This window comes from Diabrotica virgifera, chromosome 9 (assembly GCF_917563875.1).
Source record: "Diabrotica virgifera virgifera chromosome 9, PGI_DIABVI_V3a".
Taxonomy (NCBI): Eukaryota; Metazoa; Arthropoda; class Insecta; order Coleoptera; family Chrysomelidae; genus Diabrotica; species Diabrotica virgifera.
Genome location: NC_065451.1, coordinates 132,979,378 through 133,002,481, shown reverse-complemented (window position 1 = coordinate 133,002,481; position 23,104 = coordinate 132,979,378). Strand labels below are relative to the sequence as shown.

Here is a 23,104-nt window from a genome sequence, read left to right as displayed (position 1 = left end):
AAAACAACAAAATTAAATAGGTGTCGATGTGTTTTTAATTTTTTTTATTGAAAATCAAATAGGTTATAAAAGAAACATGGTAGGTTTTGCTGTTGATGGCGCAAATGTCATGATGGGCAGGCATCACTCAGTTAGTACTCTTTTAAAAAATGATATACCTCACTTATTTATTTTAAAGAGCGATTGTCACTCGTTAGCTTTATGTGCATCATATGCAACACAAGAGATACCGAATGAAATAGAACAGCTACTGCGATCGGTTTATAATTTTTTCAAGAGTTTTAGAAGGCACCGTGAGTACAAAGAAGTTTAGGTAAAACCTCATAAAATACTTCATCCATCACAAACGAGGTGGTGGTTGCTTGTACAAGTGGTAAAAAGAATTTGTGAACAATATAATACACGTTTTGCTTATTTTAAGAATGAGTATCTAAATAACAAAAATAAATATGTAGAATGTATAATACAAATCAGTTAAATAACAAAACTACAAAATTATATTTGGAATTTTTAAATTATGCTTTGACAATTTTCACAGATTTAAAAAATAATGAATTTCAATCAGAATGTTCAATACATTAATAGCACCTCATTTTACACGCACACACTTACAAGCTGCCATTCCACAAAATACCACGTTTAAACAAAGGTGTTTAGCATTTTACACTAAGGCCGCTAATCAAATTTACCAACGCTGCCCCTTTAGAGGAGATGATGCAGGAATTTTAAAGGAAATGTCTTTGTTAGATCCAATAACCAAAAATAAAAAAAAACAAATTACATAACTCCATTGGCAGAGTATTTTGCTTCGGCATTATATTGCACATAATTTAAAAACTAATACAAACTTAAAACAAAAAAATTGTTTATTTAAAACAATTTTTTAAAATTTGTGCATGTGGAAATTTTGTGAGTGATGTCCCATTATTAAATGTTTTACACTTTTTCAACATAAAACATACAAAACAACTGCTAAATAAGACAAAAACAACTGTTAATGATAAAAACATACACCACTGGGAACACAGGAATTTTTTTGCCAGGTTCCACATTGAACATAACTAACAATTTAAGAGACCAAGAGCTGTTTGATTGGTCAACTCTTCTTATGGGGCTGGTGACTTCCAGGTACATCTTTAGCTGTGGAACAGTTTCAATGGCTGTTATCTTGTAATTTGTATTGAGAAGACTTTTTGTACTGGGCCTGATGATGAGTCATATATTGTAAGACTCGAAATCGGTTGCCCCATGATTATATAACAACTAATAAAAATACAAACTAAAGATTGCGAGTATTGACTCAATTACTATATCCAGTTGTATAATGGACTCGCATTGGCAACCCTTCCATCATTTAAAGAGGGTGTATTTGTGGGATCACAAATAAGGTATGTGATGAAAGACGATACTTTCGCCACACTTTTGTCTAGAAAAGAAAAGCGTTCCTGGATTGCGTTCAAGAAAGTATGTAAGCAGTTTTTGGGAAGACATCGTTCTGAAGACTATAAAGATGTAGTTAAGGAAATTTTAAATGCATATAAAGATATGGAATGTAATATGTCTTTGTAAGTTCATTTCATGCATTCCCGTGCATTGTAATTTATGATTATAATTATAAAGACAAGTGCATACGAGTAACAGAAATAATGTACAGATTAATACGAACTTAAGCAATCAAAACCTCGCGACTTACACACAAACAACAGGTGGAACAAATGTAAATAATGTACATAACAATATGACCTCATACAACCAAAATCACGCAACTTACGCCCAAATAACAAGTGGAACACATGTAAATAATACAAACAGCGACATTGGAGAGATGATGAAGAATTTCCTTAACGAATTCAAAGCTATGTTTTCACAACTAATAAATCAAAATAACGTGTTCTTAAACATGCTTTCCACAGTAATAAATAAATTCAGTAATGGAAATTAAGTTACTACGAATTGCACAATGGAATGCCAATGGCCTAGGCAACCATAAAACAGAAGTTATTATCTTTCTTCAACATAACAAAATTGATGTTCTACTCGTATCGGAAACCCACTTCACCGACAGAACGACGTTCAAGATCCCTCATTACTCTATATACAACACCAACCATCCTGATGGCACAGCACACGGTGGCGCTGCTATTATTGTACGGAACACCATACCACACTATGAGCAAACAATGTATCAGACGGAAAAAATACAAGCTGCAGTAATCTGTATCAGTTCTCAACTATGGTCCTTTGACATTGCGGCAATGTACAGCCCTCCAAGGCATAATATCACCACAGCAGAATATGAAGACTTCTTTAAACATCTGAATGCCAAACATACAGACTGGGGGGTCGAGACTATGTACGACAAAGGGACAAAATCTCAGACAAGCAATAGCTAACACAAACAGCTCTTACTTATCTACAGGGCAACCCACCTACTGGCCAACAGATCCAAACAAAATCCCAGATCTACTAGACTTCTGTATCCTCCATAGCATGGCCTTAAATTATTTTGACATACAATCATCCTAGGATCTGTCCACTGACCATACCCTCATAATTGTCACACTATCTACGCAAATTATAAAACGTCCGAATATCCCTAAGTTGACAACATCAAAGACCAACTGGAATGTATTCGAGTCTTACATCAATGAAAATATAAATTTAAATATGAGATTAAAGCAACCAGATGATATCGATAATGCTGTGCTTCTTCTAACCCAAACTATACATGCAGCGGCTGAAATAGCTACACCCCCTCAGAATGACAAAGAACCAAGTGACACCAATATACCCGTTTATATAAAACGTCTTGTTGCACAAAAAAGAAGAGGAGGCGCGTATGGCACAGAAGTCGCAATACTATAGATAAAAATGAATACAATAGATTAACACGGCAACTTAAAACTGCTCTACAAGACGCGAGGAATTATACATTTGAACTATTCATTAACAGCCTATCAAAAGAAGACCACAGCATCTGGAAAGCAACGAAATCATTCAAGAGGCCTACACAACACATACCACCTCTAAGGAAAGCCGATGGAAGCTGGGGAAAAACTGAACAACAAAATGCATCAATCTTTGCTGAACATCTCTCACACGTTTTAGTGCACCTGAACTTAATAACAATAATAACGAAGAACAAGTTAAAAACTTCTTAGATACTCCATGCCCAATGATGCTACCAATCAAATGCTTTACTCCTAACAATGTGAAAGAACAAATTTCTAGATGCAATTACTACAAAGCAGCAGGGTTCGACATGATCACCGGGCTAATATTAAAAAAATTACCCAGAAAAGCAATTGTCCTACTAACAATGATATATAATAGTATCATAAGATTAACCTACTACCCGATTAACTGGAAGTTTGCAAAAATAATTATGATAAGTAAACCAAATAAACCACCAAATATTACTACCTCATATAGACCAATCAGCTTACTTCCAATAATGTCAAAAATTTTAGAAAGACTTTTGCTCCAAAGAATCTCAGAAGACATCGAAATTGATTCAGTGATCCCAACACACCAGTTTGGTTTCCGCGAAGCCCATTCAACTCTACAACAATGTCATAGAATTGTTAAAAACATTAATGTATGCCTCGAAGAAAAAAAAATTGCACTGCTGCCTTCCTGGATATAGAACAAGCCTTCGACGGTGTTTGGCATGACGGCCTCCTGTATAAACTTAAGTCATCCTTTCCCACTCCTCACTATCTACTCTTAAAATCATACCTCACAGAACGTCACTTTCAAGTCAAATTCCTTACAGAAACCTCTCATTACTATCCCATAAAATCCGGTGTCCCTCAAGGAAGTGTCCTGGATCCCCTCCTGTACTTCATATACACTGCTGATATTCCAACAACAAATACGACCACAGTAGCCATGTTCGCAGATGACACCGCCATAATATCCATCGATGATGACCCCCAAGTAGCATCAGGAAACCTTCAAATACACCTGAATCTACTACAAGACTGGATGAGTAGATGGAAAATCAAAGTTAACTATACTAAGTCTAATCAAATTACGTTCACCAACAGGAACATCGTATGTCCGAGAATCACACTGAACAACACATTACTACCAGTAAAAACAGAAGTCAAATACCTGGGAATGACACTTGACCAAAAGCTCACTTGGAAAGCACACATCTTGGCAAAAAAAATCCAAATTAACATGAAAATACGTCAAATGAATTGGCTAATAGGCTGAAAATCGCAGTTATCTACAGATAATAAACTTCTCTTGCATAAGTGCATAATAAAACCTATATGGACATATGGAGTGCAATTATGGGGCTGTGCCAAGCCTTCTAATACCAAAATCATTCAGAGAATCCAATCCAAAATACTCAGAATGATTTTCAACGCCCCGTGGTACGTTAGTAACAAAACACTGCATGACGACTCTGGTATACCATCTCCAACCAGAAGTCAGACGAAGATTGAAAAGACATTGGCCAACAGATTTTATTCTTAATTTTAATTTTCATTTCAATTTTACTTTCAAATTATAATCAAACTTGTTAGTGTTAGTATTGGGAGTGTTATCAGTGGATAACTAATCCTAATTGGATAACATTTACTAATAGCTTTTAATAGCAGATTGTAAATTTGCAAAATTTAATAAAAAAAATATATATTTTCGTAATATATAATAGCTGGCATCAATTAACCCACCTATAGTTGGTCCTGCCTTAAAAAATCTTTCATTACATTGGCGTATTTTGTAAAATAATGGATCAAACAAAAATTCAAATTACTCAAAAACCGTGCCTGATAGAGAAATTTTGAAAGTAAATCTGAATTTAGGAGACAAAAATCATTGATAATCAAGTGCCAGATAGTCGAAAAAAAGAAAAGCTTTTTTGTAGAACAGTGTAATTTGTAAAATTAAAATAATAATTCTTATGATTTATGCGTTTTATTCACTTTGTAAAGATTTTTTTGTCAGCATTGAAATATAATACAGCGGTAGACTAAGTACTATAGTAGCACCGATTACCTTTTATTTCTTTAGTTTGCCAACCTCAATGTTAAAACTCAAAGAAGAGAAAACATCATTATTGGGTGCACCCTATCTGGCAAAAAATAAAAATTTGCAATTTTTAACATTTATAAAAAGGATTTGAACTTGAAGGGGTGGTATTTTGGAAGTGCCGCGCCGTAGCGCCAGTCTCCTTGCCACTAATCGACAGCAATTTTAATCTCGAGTGGTACTCGATTGGTTGACCACGTTGAGTTTGTGTTGAAATATACGAAGACGTATTTAAAAATTTTAAAATCATACAAGACGATCAGTGCGGCCATATTGTGTGATTTATCGCCAATTGGGCTACTTTTAACAAGTCGACAAAAAATGTAAGAAAATCGCAAGTCGCAAATTGGGCGATTTTATACTTTTTAGCACAAGTCACTTTTTCATAAATAGATAGATTTCGCCGATATTGTTTCCGCTGAATAAAAAAAGTCACGAGAAGGTAGAATACAGCGATATCGGTAAATGGGCAAAATATGCTACAAAACATAATAAAAAATGGGAGCAGGAACCATTATTTAAAGGTTAGTAGATATGTTTCGGATTCGGTCGCTGACCAGCGAATAGAACACACGTGTTTAGCTCGTATCTTAACTCGATTCTCGGGCAGATATAGCAATAAAACAATTGTGTTATACAAAAGTGCAGTGTAACTATAAACCAATATATGTAGGTACATAAATAAACAACCTAATTAGTTAACTAATTATACAGTGAAAAAATCGGAAAAAAGTAATTCCAACGATAAGGAATTAAATTCTTGTGTAAAGTGATAAAAACTTGTGTGATATCGAATATAAACAAAGCAGGTTTTGCAGTAGGTGGAAACAAAACAATATTGTGAATGGTGTATTTCTACAGGAAAATAAAGCATATTAATAAACAGAATCAGCTGTAAGTAGAAAACTTTATTATAATATAATTAATTTTATTATAAACAGATAACCAGGGCCGGATTTTGATTTTGATTTTACCTAGGAATAAAAGTGCTGGAAAATTAGTAACGGCTAGCGCGGGTGCGGGTGGGAATTTGAACTGTGAGTAGAGTTCTCCACGAAACTTCACCCGTGACGCATTGACTAATAACTCTAGCACGAAAAATAACTAGGAATTAAGAACAATGAGTTCAGATAGCGAATTAGATGATGAAATGAAAAGGAGAAGGGAAGAGGAGGAACATCCCAGCAAAAAATCAAAAATAACAGCTAGAACATCACAAAAAACAGATGAAGATAACATAAGTGGAATGGAACAAATGATGAAAATGATGAGGGAATTAGCAATGGATATAAAAGACATAAAAAAAGAACAATATAGATCTGGAGACGAAATCACACAACTAAAGAATGAAATTAAAGAACTGAAAGATCAACAAAGCGGCTACAAAGATGAAATAAAAAAGCTGCGAGAAACAAACGAAAAAGCTATAAATCAAATAGGTCAATTAGAAAAAGAAATTAGTATAGCAAATGAAAAAATAGAGAAATTGGAAAGAGAAAGAAAGAGAAAAAATGTAATAATACAAGGAATAAAAATTGATACAAATGATCAGAAAGTTTTACGAGGGGCTATGGAGAATTTTATGGAAAAAGAGCTACAAGTTTCAGTAGATGTAAATGGAGCAAGGAAAATAGGAGAAAATACTGTCATAGTGGAACTCAACAGCGTGAAAAACAAAATAGAAGTAATGAAAAATAAAAGTAAATTAAAAACCAAAAAGGACGAAAGAATCTATATTAATGATGATATGTCAAAAGAAGAAAGAATTATTCAGAAAGAAATTAGAAGCAAGGCTATGGTAGAGAGGCATAATGGAAAAAATGTAAAAATAGGATACCAGAAGCTAATCATTAATGGTGAAATATGGACATGGAATAACAGCCAACAACAACTCATAAAAGAGAAAAATATACAACCAAAAAACTAGCAATACAACGAAAGCAGACTGAAATAACGGAGACGACATGGCAAAGTACAGGTACACGAAATAGACAAAATGTACAGATTATTAATGAAAAGCAGCCCATAAAAGAACATATATTAGTAGGAACATGGAATGTAAGAGGAACATACGAAGAAGGAAAACTGAAACACCTAGTAGATGAATGTAAAAAATATAAATTCGAAATAGTAGCACTACAAGAAACGAAACAACTAGGCCAAAACTCAATGGAAATAAATGACTATTTATTTTTCAATAGCGGAGGCGAAAATAGAATGTTAGGCACAGGATTTGTAGTAAACAAAAAGCTGAAAGATCTAATCGTTGACTTTAAACCAATTTCAGAGAGAATATGCATACTAAGAATAAGAGGAAAATACCAAAAAATAACATTTATAAACATACATGCACCGACTGAAGAGAAAAACATAGAGATAAAGGAAGACTTCTACAGTCAAATAGATACAGTATTCGAAAATATTCCCAAATACGATATAAAAATAGTACTAGGTGATGCTAATGCCAAAATAGGAAAAGAAGAAATATACACACCCACCATAGGAAAATATAGTCTGCATGAAACAACGAATGAAAATGGTCACCTCTTAATAGATTTTGCAAAAGAAAAAAACATGATCGTTATGAGCACGTACTTTCAACACAAAAGAATATATCAAGGAACATGGAGATCACCAGATGGAAAAACCATAAATCAAATAGATCATGTGCTCATCGAAAAAGACATGGAAAAATGTATAAAGAACATAAGAACATATAGAGGACCGGATGCAGACACAGATCACTTTATAGTCGGAATACAACTTAAACAGGTTATACCAGTTCTTAGAAATCAACAGAAAAAAAGGTACAAAGTAACTAAACCTATTAGACTACTGTCAGAAGAAGAACAAAGTAAATATGAAAGACTAGTCACTAGAGAACTGGAAAATATTGCAAAAAATGAAAACATCGAACAAAAATGGACGCAAATAAAAGTATGTATGACCAAAGCAGCGCAAGTCAGTAATAGAAATATAAAAGATGGATTCAAAGAATGGTTTGATGAAGAATGTAAAATAGAACTGGATGAAAGAAATAAGTTAAGACTCAAAATGATGCAAGTGAAAACACCAGAGATGGAGATACAATACAACGAACAAAGAAAACGAACTAAAAGAATCATAAGAGCAAAGAAAAGAAAGTACAACGAAGATAAATTGAAATGCATAGAAGAAAACTATAAAAATGGAGAAGTCAGGAACTTATATCAAGGAGTAAAAAATGAGAAAAAGGGGTTCCAAAGAAAACCTGTACACTACAAAAGCAAAAATGGAAGGAATTTAGTAAGCGACGAAGAAATACTGAGCAGATGGAGAGAATACTTCGAAGAGCTTCTAAATGAAATTCCCACAACAGAATATGCAGAAGAAGAAGAAGAAGGACCGAATGAAAATATTGATCAAGAAGAAATACAGGAAAGACCGCCTAATGAAAAAGAAATAAAAGAAATAATAGAAAAACTAAAGAAAAACAAGAGCCCAGGTAAGGATGAAATAACAGCTGAAATGTTTAAATATGGAGGACCAGTACTAATTAAGCATTTGGAAAAGCTGATAAAAGAAATTTGGGAACAAGAACACATACCAAAAGAATGGACTGAAGCCACACTGTGTCCAATTCACAAAAAAGGCGACAAAAGTTTATGCCATAATTACAGGGGAGTAGCCCTACTAAACGTTGCATATAAAATACTTGCAGTACATATAAAAGACAAGATAACACAAAAGATAGATAATGACATAGGAGAATATCAATGTGGATTCAGAAGAGGACGCAGCACGGTGGATCAAATTTTCCTGCTGCGTGAGATACAAGCGGAAAGCTACGAATACGGAAAATCTACAATGGCCCTATTCATTGACTTTAAACAAGCTTTTGACAGAGTTAAACGAAAAGAAATATACAAAGCACTATGTGAAATTGGAATTAGTAAAAAATTAATAAAGATGGTAAAAGTTACACTCAGAGAAACAGAGAACAGGGTTAAAATAAATGGAAAGGAAACAGATAAGTTTAGGGTCGGTGAAGGGGTACGACAAGGAGACCCACTGTCATCACTGTTGTTTAGTATCCTTCTTGAAATAGTCATCAGAGAAGCCGAAATTAACAGGACAGGACTTGTATACCAACGAAAACACCAATGCTTGGCATTCGCTGATGACATAGTAATTATAGCCAGAAGCAAACAAGAATTAAAAGAAATACTAAAAAGACTAGAGGCGATAGGAAGAAAGAAAGGGATATACATAAACGAAGAAAAGACTAAATATATGGAATGGACAGAACGAGAATACACACAAGGACAATACCTGACAATAAACACAGAGGCAAAAATATATAAATTCGAGGAAGTAGAGAGATTCCAATATCTAGGAGCGACATTCACTAGGAGACCAAATATAAAAGAAGAAATCCAAGCGAGAATTATGGCTGGCAATCGTTGTATCTTTGCTCTAAACAACTTATTGAGAAATAAGAACATATCTAGAGGGGCTAAGATAAGAATATACAAGACAGTGATAAGACCTATAGTCTTGTATGCCAGTGAAACATGGACGATGAACAAATCCGAGCAAGTCATGCTTAAAGTATGGGAAAGAAAAGTCCTAAGAAAAATATTTGGCGGAAAGATATGGAATGGAATGTGGATAAGAAGACCAAATGTGGAATTGGAGAGGATGTATGGTGAACCAAACATAGTAGGGATCGTAAAATCACAAAGACTGAGATGGTTGGGACATATCCAAAGGATGCCAAACACGAGACTTCCCAAAAAAATACTAACGGGAGGAATAGGAGGAAAGAAGAAGAAAGGTAGACCGAAAACCAGATGGAAGAAAGATGTTGAAAAAGACATAGAAGAACTGAAAATCACAAATTGGAAAAATAAAGCAGCAAATAGGAGAGATTGGAAAGGAATAGTAAACCAAGCCATGGGCCTTCTAGGCCTGGAGAGCTAAACTATATATAGATATGTTTATTTTTTGCTGTGTGGGATTTCCGGATTTTTTAGCAGGGCCTTATGCATGAGCTCTAAATATTAAGTAAGTAGGTATTGGATTACAGTAGATAAAATTTGGTATTTTTAGGATGGTTGATAGGAAAACAAAAAAATGTGGGGTAGGGTACTGGATTAATTATTTATCGAGAGTTATTGTAAAGTATGTAACATAGAACTGCGCTCACACAAAGCTGATCTATTAAAGCATGCTGGGACCTCTAAGCATAAAAGTAACATGTCAAAAATAGATAAAACTCAGCTGAGTATACGTAGCTTTGGTAATGATATTTACACAGGGCTTTTCCTTTTTTATAACGTTCTTTTAATTTTAGGTACTAATAGCATAAACCATATGCGAAAGAGAAAAGAACTCATTCTAAGTGCTTACGTAGCAACTCATACCACAATTCGAAGTGTTGACTACATTGGGGAGATAATAAGTAAGATAAATGTCAAACCAACTGCTGCTAGCTCATTGACACAATCCACCTCAAATGCAGCACAATCAGAAACTATAAAATTACACAGAACAAAGTGTTCTGCTTTAATCAAAGAAGTAATAGCTCCAGCGCTATTGCTTGAGCTTATTAAAGATTTGGGGGAATCTCCATTTTCTATAATTGTTGATGAATCGACAGATGTTTCTACAGAAAATTATTGTGTGTCTGTATTAAATACTATTCGCAGAACAAAAATGAAATTATAACACAATATCTTACATTTATTGCTGTAAATCAAGCAACAGCAGAAAATTTGTTTACATGTATTTTTGATTTTTTTTAAGTATTAACTGCAATTTAAACAGACTTATTGGTATTGACGCAGATGGTGCTAATAGTTTGTGTGGAAAAAATCATTCTTTATATACATTATTAAAAGAAAATTTAGGTCTTGATAATTTAATTTTAGTAAAATATATTTGCCATACATTACATTTGTGTGCTTCCAAAGCCTCAGAAGTTTTTAAAGATGAGGTAGATTTTTTATTAAAAGAGACATATAATTTATTCAAATATAGCTCACTAAGAGTTGCTAAATACAAAAAAAATTTGACCATATTAATTGAAATGAAAAACCAAGTTTTCTAAATTAACTCAGCTGTCAGCCACTAGATGGCTTTCTAGGTTTAAAGTTGTGAAAAAAATTCTTTCCCAGTATTTGGAACTGGAGACTTTTTTTCCATTAACTATGTAACAGAAAGATGCCACACTGCTAAAATATTATACGACACCTATAAAAATAAAGAAAACAAATTGATTTTACATTTTTTATTACCGTATTTAAAACAAATTTATAATTTAAATGTATATTTTCAAAAAACTGATATAGATCATTACAAAAGTTATAAAGATATTATGACTAAAGACCGGATTATATGTTTTTTGCATATCGATAACCATCAAAGATACAATCGAACGCTTCAGGATGTGGACGAATTATGATAATTAAAGGCGTTTGACACTAATTTAATTTTACATATTTAGAATATTTTCGTTTTTTTAACATATTTGGATGGTTTGAACATATTTTCGACCGTTTGACATATTTTGGCATATTTTTAACAAATTTTAGCGAAATTTTTGTTGATGTCACAAGAATCGTCGCAGACCTACGGAAAAAACCCACCTACGGAAAAACCCACCAAAATATACATAACAATTATATATATTTTATAGTAGATGAAACGACGGTTGTGACCGCTATATGGCAAAATTTATTAATAGGTTGCTTAAATGAGAGCGCCCATGGTAAATCATATTTGATTGCTTGTAAACAGCTTGACACAGTTAACCATGTCACAATGATTAGGTTTATAAATGATGCTTTCACGAACTTTGTCCTTCCCAACATTGTTCCAACTAACAAAATCTTATGGTTTATGGCTTATGGTTTCCGATGCTGCGTCATACATGGTCAAAGCTGGCCAACAACTAAAAGTAGTTTTATATCCCAATTTAATTCATGTGACGTGTTTGGCGCATGGTTTAAAGAAGAAATGGCGGAATGGCAGAGTGGCGGAAGAAATTCGAAATTCATTTCCTGCAGTGAATAGTTTAATTAGCAACGTGAAGAAAATATTTTTAAAATCGCCTTTAAGGATTCAGATATATAAAGAAAAAATTACCAAATACTCTTTTGCCTCCGGAGCCTATAATCACAAGAGGGGGAACATATTTAAAAGCTGCCTGTTTTTACGCGAAACATTTTCTCTCTATAAAAGAACTAATTTTAAGTTTTGAAGAAACAAATATTGGTGCGATTTCAAAATGCATATCAATTTTAGAAAACAGATCACTGCACAATGAGCTTTGTTTTATTAAATATAATTATGAATTTGTTTATAAAACCATCCTCAATCTTGAAACTGAATCTCTTCCACTACAAGAGTCTCTTAATTTAATTCAGAAATTTAAGGAAAACGCTGAAGAAGTTTCTGGAAAAATTGGACAATCAATAAATAAAAAATGTATTGAAACTTTACAGAAAAATAGTGATTTAAAATTAGTACAGGAAGCAAACTAAATTCTTTGTGGCGATTTTGATGTTAGTACCAATTTAAATGCGGAGATTGTTAATGTTTTAAAATTTGCACCAATCACATCAGTTGATGTTGAACGAAGCTTTTCAACATACAAATTACTACTAACGGATAGGCGACATAATTTTAATATTGAAAATATTGAAACACATTTGATTGTGAATTGTTTTTATAAGAAGGAATAAAATGTAGAAACGTAAGTAGAATAATAGTAATAGGTAGGTACTAATAGATAGGTATACATTGGTATATTTAGGTTAATTTTGTCAATATATTTTCTTGTTACTTTAAAATATTTTTCACATATTCCACATATTTGAAACATATTTTAAACTTTTATGGAATATTTTCAACATATTTACTCATATTTCAGACATATAATATATATATATATATATATATATATACAGGGTGTCCCAGACTAACTTACCCACGCTATATCTCTTAAAGGAATAGAGATTTTCGAATGGGACAAAAGGTGATATATTCTACTTGTAATACACTTTATTATAACGTACAAAAAAATCATCCCCTAAATAATCATCCCTTAGTTACAACCCCTAACTTTAATTTTTTTAATAGCACCCTATATATTTTTTTATAGTTTTGGATGTGGTCTTCTCTCGTCTATTCAACACATTTTTTGAAAATAAAATCGGTTCGTAAATAACCAAGAAAATATCAGTTTAGTTTTGTTAATTGTGTGTCCCAGACTAATTTATCAAGGCTATATTTCATAAACGAATAGAGATTTTCGAATGGGACAAAAATAATCTCTATTACATTTGTAATAAACTTTAATATGGCCTAGAAAAAAAATATCCCCTAAATATTCATCCCTTAGTTACAACCCTTTACTTTATTTTTTTTAATAGCACCCTGTAAGTTAGGGATGAATATTTAGGGGATGAATTTTTTCTACGCCATATGAAAGTGTATTACAAATGGAATAGATCAGTTTTTGTGCCATTCGAAAATCTCTATTCGTTTAAGAAATATAGCCTGGATAAATTAGTCTGGGACACACAATTTAACAAAAATAAACTGATAGTTTCTAGGTTATATACGAACCGATTTTATTTTCAAAAAATGTGTTGAATAGACGATAAAAGACCACATCCAAAACTATACAAAAATATACAGGGTGCTATTAAAAAAATTAAAGTTAGGGGTTGTAACTAAGGGATGATTATTTAGGGGATGATTTTTTGTACGCCATATTAAAGTGTATTACAAGTAGAATATATCACCTTTTGTCCCATTCGAAAATCTCTATTCGTTTAAGAGATATAGCGTGGGTAACTTAGTCTGGGACACCCTGTATATATATAAACTAGAAATGATCACAGCTGATTAGTAATTATCAATTTACAAATTATTGGGTTAACAGCTGAAATGGAAGACTCAGTGTACTCTTTCCTACGATTCCAATATTTCGTTAACAGTCGTTAACATCATCAGGGACGCTGAAATAATATTAAAGGTATAATAGTGAAACTGGGTGTTGAAAAATAACTCACCAGTTTGAGATTTTAGTCAACGATGTTATAAATGTGTAAAAAAGCGGCATTAACAAAAAGAATGGCAGTGAATGTTAACAATTAAATTAACATTTAACATAACAACAAATTAACATTCACTGCAATTCTTTTTGTTAATGCCGCTTTTTTACACATTTATAACATCGTTGACTAAAATCTCAAACTGGTGAGTTATTTTTCAACACCCAGTTTCACTATTATACCTTTAATATTATTTCAGCGTCCCTGATGATGTTAACGACTGTTAACGAAATATTGGAATCGTAGGAAAGAGTACACTGAGTCTTCCATTTCAGCTGTTAACCCAATAATTTGTAAATTGATATATATATATATTAGGGTGGTCCTTATTTTCGAAAGTTCATATTTTTTCAAAATTATTTGTAATTTTGTTCAGTTACACCAAAACATTAAAAATACAAAATTTCAGCTCAATCCGATAATATTAACACGTGCCGCATTGGCCTTGAAGTTTCATGCATCTGACTGTCTAACATGCTACGACGAGTCGGCGCCAAGTGCGTTCGAATTCGCTACAAGCGCGACTACAAGTCTCGACAAGTCAATTTTGTTTTTACATATTATTTGTTCAATGCTACATTCGTTTTAGTTTCGTACTTGAAGTGCATAAGAAAAGACGTGCTATATAAGTAATTGATAAAAGTGCTGAAATGTCCACTTTGCGGAACAATATTTATCTAGTTGGAGTGATGAAAAATCAAATCTGCGGTAGTAAATTACCATGTAAACGAGATGTTTTGAGTGTACTTTTTTATAACATGAGAGTGGTAAATTTAAATCTTAATGACAGCAGTGCTTTAGTTATTGATGAAGTGGTCGTTTTTTGGAAAAAAGCAAGAATCCCAGTTCAAAACCGTTCAAACTGTATTTTGAAATTAAAATCTTTGTACGATAATGTCAGAAATTTAGAAAAATCTAAAAATAGAGATACTGAACGGCAGAGAGAAAAAGAAAATGATTTTAAAGAAGCTTTAGACAACCTTTTCGATATTGCCACCTTAAATGCGTTAAATGAGATTAAAATCGCCGAAGATAGAGAATTTTTAATTAAGCAAAGGGAGAAAGGTAGAGTAGGTTGTATGTTGGGAGTAGATATCAAATTATTACGTAAGGAAAAGCGGAAAGAAGAACGCACAGCTGCAGAGTTGAAAAGAAAAGAAGATTTGTTGGAAAATTCTAGTTGTTCGATTGGACATTTTGAAATGGAAGATAAAGAACACGAAGATTCACAGAAAAAAGTGATAAATCAAGACAACAGTGAAGATGACATATATTTCATATCGGAATCTCAACAGGGTCCATCTTCAAACAAGAGAGGACGAAAGACGTTAATGACACCTCGCCTGGCCGCTGCCTTGGACAAATGTAAAGTGAGTGACAGGGATGCAATGCATATTATTTCTGCCGTCCTAGAAGCTCTTAATATAGATATCACCGAGTTTGTTCTCAATAGATCGTCTATCAAAAGAAATAGAGAGATTTTGCGGAAAATAAAATATTCATCAATAAAATCGGTAGGAAATGATGCAAATTTTATTGAAGTGCATTGGGATTCCAAATTATTGCCTGATATCACAAAAAATGAGAAAATTGATCGGCTTCCTGTGATCGCGGTTGGTTTAGATTTTGAACAATTATTAGGAGTACCTGGAATTGCATCATCAGCAGGATCGGAAGTTTGCTCTGCTGTGTTCCATATCACTGATGAATGGAATTTAACCGAAAAAATTCAAGCCTTTTGTTTTGATACTACAGCATCAAACACTGGACGTATAAAAGGAGCTGCAGTTCTGCTTCAACAAAGGTTAGGGCGAGATATTTTGTGGCTTCCATGCCGACACCATATATTTGAGGTCGTTTTGGCTGGTGTATTCACGAGGACAAAAGCAATTGTAACATCCGGCCCTGAAATTGCTCAATTCAAAGCACTTAAAGAAAACTGGAAGAATATTGATAAAATGAAATTTTTAGATTATACCAGCGATGAAGCCGTTTATAATGCACTGAAAGATGTAGCGCCCGAAATTATTTATTTTGTGAAACAGAAACTTGCAGAAGAGCAACCACGTGATGACTACAAAGAGTTTTTGCAATTGACGCTCATTTTTTTGGGAGATAAAACAAATGTGAGTTTTAGGGCCCCCGGTGCATATCATTTAGCGAGATGGATGGCTAAAGCGATTTATTGTTTAAAACTTTTTTTATTTCGCGATCAAATGAAAATGAGAAAGGATAATTCCAAACTGAATGCAGAAATTTGCGTTTTCGTTGTATACTGTTATGTAGAGGCCTGGTTTTCAGCAACGAATACTACAGGAGCTCCCCTAAATGATATATATTTTTTGAGAAAATTGGTTATATTTAAAAATATTAATGAAAACATTGCAACCATTGCAATAACAAAATTTTTAAACCATTTATGGTATCTAAGTAAAGAGTGTGCTGCCATGGCAATATTTGACGATAGAATTGAGAGAGTTGAAAAAATTAGAATGGCTCAAAAAATTATGGAATGTGCAAGTAAAAACATAGAGACTGTGAATGAAAAAGAAGAAGAAAATGAAGAGACAGAAGTCATTGAGAAAAAACTATCGTTGCAAATCCGAGATGTCCAAAATTTTGTTCAAAAAGATCTACCAACTGAATTATTGTCCGCCAATTCACTTCAGTTATTTAAACGATTCGGTATTTGTGTTGAATTTCTTCAGGACGATCCGCTGAATTGGGAAAACAGAGAGGATTATCGCACAGGAAAAAATATCATTTCAACCTTAAAATGTACAAATGATATTGCAGAAAGAGGAGTCAAGTTGATTGAGGATTACAATGAAAAAATGACGAAAAATGAACATCAAAAACAATTTTTGATACAGGTATGTAGTATGTATAAACAATAGTTATTTATGAAACAGTTCGTGAAGTATGCTTTTTGCGAACGCACGCGATACTTAGAGTACGAGCGATAGCGAGTGCTCTACATCGCGTAAGTTCGCAAAAAGTACTTCACGCACAGTTTCATACAATATTTTATCTACTCTACGATAAATAAATCAAAAAACTGTAACTCTTCGTCACTGGAATTCATTTCAATTCTATTTACAATTTTTAGAACTTTGACATTTAAAAATTCTAATTTCTTTCAAACCACAAAACTGTCAAAATTTTTGTTGTAATTTATTGCTCATTATGTCATCACCATGACAACGCGAAAGTTAAGGATATTTGATTATATGAAAGTGTGTGAAAAACCCATTGAAAGTGTGTGAAAAAGTTAGTCCCATTTAAAATACACAGGTACTTCACGCACACTTTAAATCCTTCACGAACTGCTATCTATAATGACAGTTTTCACAAACTAAAAACTGATACATAATATGACGTAGAGTAGATAAATTTAATTTTTTGTTATTTTTTTCTTGAACACATTATATAGGCTAGGTTCAGAAAACACATTCAATATTATTTTTTTTTATTCAGGTTGTTCAGGAGTACCGGAGAGAGTTCCCAGTCGCCACAAAAGGAGGCTTACTTAAATCCAAAATATGTATCTGAAGTGGATGTATCATTTCAATAAATAAAAAATATAGTATTAGGATAAACTATATCTTTATTTTACGTTTTCATTTTAATTAGTATGTTTTTATACTAAAGTTTAAAAAAAATGCGTAATTTTATGTTTACAGTCGAGCGTACGCGTACATTGTCGTTCTTATAGGTAATAACTGCCTTACATTGAATCTCACAACTTTAGCGTCGATGCGGCACGTGTTAATATTAACCGATTGAGCTGAAATTTGTTATATTTTCATGTCTTATATAAAGGTACATTCTGGCAAATAATTTCTAAAAAATTCGAAAAAAAATTTTTTTCCTTATAAATAAGGACCACCCTAATATATATATATATATATATATATATATATATATATATATATATATATATATATATATATATATATATATATATATATATATATATATATATATATATATATGATTGTTAATATGTAATGACTGTTGGAATGTAATAAAAATTTTATTGGGGAATGCAGTCAATAAATATTTGGGCTATTCAGTGAAACACTTTGAACTTATTAGTCGAGCTTTCTATTTTATTTTTTTATTTTTTGAGTTTTATCTAAATTTAAACATTTTTATTTGTAGATAGTCTTGATAAAGAAAATAAAATTTTCGAAAGCTCGACTAATATATATATATATATATATATATATATATATATATATATATATATATATATATATATATATATATATATATATATATATATATATATATATATATGCACATATTTCAGTCAAAACAGGAACATATATTCCGCTCTTTAATTATGACTTTTATATGGTCATTGGCAAGGCAAATTCTAAAACCTGGTCTGATAGACCATTGAGATCTTGAACCACTACCAAACTATTTAAAATATGATAACAACTATTTATCATTGGATGATTGTGATTTCGGATATTACTTCCAACAGAAACTTGAAGCTGAAGCAGCTCATATGTCGCCAGCAGCAAAATTTGCTTCTTAAGCAGAAATGTTTAAATTTTATTAAAGTTTTAATCCTAGAGCTCGTCAAACGTATAAGTGCTTGTAATTTAAGCTTCTTAGCGTAGCTTCAGAAAGTAAGTTTCTCTATATGTGCTAAACCGTGACCTATATAGAATTCGAATCGAGTTGGGGGCCTTTTTCATCATCTCACCCGGCTAGGCCCTTTATCATGCACATACAGAGAAAACAGATTTAAATAAAATTAAGTATGGGGAGTACGGCCCTGAATGACCTAACGAAAGGTGTGTCTATTTCTGGTCTCGACAAAATTGCAAATTTTGTGCAAAAAAAGTAATAGTTTATTTATAAATAGTTCAGTGACAAGTTTATTAGATACCAGTAAGTGCATCCATCGTATTATTTTTGTTTAACATAACGTGGTAAACCAGTTTTGGCTAATTCTTATTTAATAACATCAATAAAGTACGATATAAGCTACAATTTATTCCAGTTTTGTTACTGGTTTAATTACATGCTTAATTACTGGTCAGGTCCGTATTAGTTTTGAACACATGTCTCGTGGTAAATTTAAAAATGGAACCTAATATTCAGAGTCTCTCTGACTCGCAACATGTACAACAACCGCAGACAAATACTAATAAAACCTATTCATTAGCAACTTCTAACCTTTCCCGTCGAAACTGCAAGCGATTGTCTTCAGCGGCTTAGAAAATACGAAGCTGCAAGATTACTTAATTCCGTTGGGCAATCTAATTCAACCAAAAAATATTATATTTTCGTCTCGATTATCGAACAATTGAATATGTATGTACCTTTCAAGCAAACAACTGGTGGACGAATTTATGCAAGAGCACGGACAAATAAAAATCGAGAATAATATTGTACAAGCTAGAAGACTGATTTCTCCAGCCGAACGTATCGTTTTATCAAGTGTATGTCCCAGTATACCACACAGTTTGTTACCTGATTATTTACAAAAAATAGGACTTAATCTTCTCTCCCCAGTCACCTTCCTAAAAATCAGTTCTAATCTTCCTGAATACAATCATATTTTGAGCTTCAGAAGACAAATATACGTTAGTCCTCACAATATCTCCTTACCCGACTCATTCCTTTTAGACTTCGATAATACAACATATCGAATTTTCTTAGAAACTATGGCCTGTTATACCTGCAAAAAGGCTGGACACATCGCCACAAACTGTCCTGATAAAATGGAATCAATAGCCAATTCAAATAACAGTCAACCGATCTCTTCTTCCCCACCCGAAACTATGCCTCAACTTACAGCTACAATTCTATCTCACGAACAATTTCCTATCGAAGAAAGCTCAACAAATAATCTGAACAATCCTAATGTAGAAGAAAGTCAAGAAGTTAGCACCATGGACACCTCGATAACCATTAATGCTGACCTTCAATCGAAACGTAGTATCAGCGAGGTTCTCACTTCTCCAGAAACAAGTCATACAGAAAAACCCTTTACTGTACCTACATCTAAACCTACAGCCAAGAAGATTAAAAGCGACAAGGAGCATGTAGCATCGAAATCATCAAAATCATATGACCTTGAACCTGTCAAAAATTTTATCGAAAATCATTCGACCCCTTTTGTCCTCAATTATGACCAACTGAACCTTCTTATTAGCAATATTACTGGCGTAAAAAATCCTATTGATATCATTATTCAAGATTTTACTCCCGAACTAATGCGATTACACCATATGTTAACTGAAGTTTATACACAATTGAAAAACAGATCATTAAAACGTTTTATCACCACTCTCAGAAAGAAAATCCTACGACACTTGGGTCTCTCTGAATCCGAGGGCGAGTCATCTCAGGTTAGCCAGTAAACTTACATTTTCATATAATAAAATTCATTAAGCTTCTGGAGTAGACTATAGATAAATTTTTCCATCGACTACCAACCTTTCAAACACTTATTTCTGAATTTTCTATTGCGATTTTATCTGCTAAGCTCTATGCAGTGCTCAAAGCTATCATTCATATGAATTCTAATGGCATTTCTAATTCAGTAACTTAAGTGACTCACTAAGCGCTCTTCAAACCCTTAAACAGATCTATCCGCAATGTCCTATTGAGAAACACATAAACTGATGCAGGCTCAAGAAAACGCTAGACGAAGACGAATCTGATTTTTATAGATACCATCCCACATTGGCATTGCAGGCAACAAAAAAGCCAACCAGTGCGCGAGTGAAATTGCCGTATGTGCTGAAAAGATGAGTGCCGAAATACCGCGAGTGATATAAAAGCTTACATTAAGGATCGTGTTTTGTGGAAGTGGACATACCTAATGTATAAGTCATTTATTGGGCTCTAATTACTCAATGGACAATATTGTAACATTTCTAAAATCCATAGGAATATTTTATATAATTTACCTTTGTATTCTGTAGCCGCCGCTAATCACCAGTAAGGTGGATGCGGCTATATTTCTAAATAAAAAAAAAATTAAGTATGTACTTGATTAAATTTTGTTTTACCTACATTTTTTTGTGTGTAATTTTAAATAATACTAAAATTATATAAAATTTTAAAAAGTTGGAAACATATCAACACCAACAGTTTGAATTACAGGTCATAAATTATTTTAACCAATCCCGTTAAATATATTGGACGCGGTTATTATTAAACATAGGTGTTAACGGTCGTCTCTGGGATCGTTTATCCCTCTATGGCACCATGTATATTTAAATATACAAATATTATATCTGGTCTATATTGGCTTATATCGATCTTAAGACAAAATTGGTCATTGTATATTCTAAAATACATGTCTAAGCAACTGTATTATGTAGGTTTTATAATGGCAACATCGAGGGGGTTGTCTAATGACCTTGCTAGGAGAACCGCCCACTTCAGTGAATTATTTGGGGGGTTTTACGCAGGTAAAAATAAAAATGAAATTTAGTATTTAGTCTTGTAAAGTCGTTTGAATAGCAAGGTGTGTTTTGTGTTTCAATCTTCGACTCGTGAGAAGTAGTAGTGCATATTTTACAAATGTATATTCAAATATACACTGTGCAATAGTGACTAAATTTTTCGGCATTTTTATTTTGATTATGGATCCAACACGTTTTTATGGCAAACAAAAGAAAACAAATATACTTTTACCAGATATTGGCAGTGATCTTGATTATAGCAGCGATGATAGCATAACAGATGAAACTTATCTACCAGATATGTTACAGGGTGAGTTTTTTTCCTACATATTGCAACTTTTTTTAGTAAATTCTTGTTTCTAGATTCATCTCTTGTAAATATACAACAGATAACACTCGATTTTGACTGTATATGTCTAACAGAAACTTGGATTATTCCTGATATATCTTTATTTCAAATAGATAATTATAATATTTTATATAATCAAGGAAATATAAATCAAAATAATGGTGTCGTATATTTAAAAAAGAATTTAAAATGTACGTGGAAAATTGTAAACATTAGTGTATGTAAAGTATTAGAGATAACTGTATTAGGTAAAAATGGTAAAAATACAATAATAACAGTGATTTACAGACCACCATCAACAGATGAAGAGCATTTTTGTAGTGATTTAGATAAATATTTAGAGATTACTAAAAATTCAGTTTGTAATTATCATATTTTATTGGGCGATATTAATATTAATATCAAAAACATGACACCAGAATCTTCTGAGTATTTAAGCATATTGAGTGAACATAATTTTCTATCTATAATAAATAAAAATACTAGAGTACAGGGAAATTCTCGTAGTTGTATAGACCACATTTTTATAAAAAGTAAATTTTGTATCAACCATAATGCTTTATCAGCTGTTCTGGATCTCTCTGTGACTGATCATAAAGCAACATTTGTAAGTTTTTCTTTTGAAAAAAATAAAATTGAATACAAAACTAAACTTAGGAAAATAATTAATTATGATGATTTAAAAAAAGATCTTAGTTTTCAAAATGGGGATTATTCTTCTAATACTAATAACCCTAATGATTTCTTAAATAATTTTACAGATACACTCATTTCTTTAATCAATAAAAATACAAAAGAAATAAAGAAAAAAAGATGTGAGATTAAGAGGAATATCTGGATGACTGATGGTTTAGTAAAATCAGTTAATAAAAAAATGAACTATACAGAAAATTTATGAACAAGCCAGATGACCTAGGATTAAAAAAAGAATACACAATTTACAAAGATAAATTAAATAAACTGATTATTGAGGCAAAAAAGAATTATTTTCATTCAGAAATTACAAAATATAAAAACAGTTCTAAAGGTCTGTGGAACACTATTAAAAAATTAGATAATAATCAAACAAAAAATGAAATTAATTCCATTTTAAATCAAAATAATGAGGTAATCACTGATAGTCAGAATATTTGCAATATTTTTAATGATTATTTTTCTAATGTAGG

The 23,104-nt window shown here is 32.3% G+C and overlaps 1 protein-coding gene across 1 annotated transcript; it reads left to right on the top strand.

The window, feature by feature from the left end:
* Positions 1-14,476: 14,476 nt before the first annotated feature.
* LOC126892609 (uncharacterized) lies at positions 14,477-17,754 on the top strand. The gene is made up of 2 exons (XM_050662187.1): positions 14,477-17,023; positions 17,628-17,754. Exons 1-2 carry the CDS (start codon positions 14,801-14,803, stop codon positions 17,700-17,702), a joined length of 2,298 nt encoding a protein of 765 aa, XP_050518144.1. The 5' UTR covers positions 14,477-14,800; the 3' UTR covers positions 17,703-17,754.
* The last annotated feature ends 5,350 nt before the right edge of the window (positions 17,755-23,104 follow it).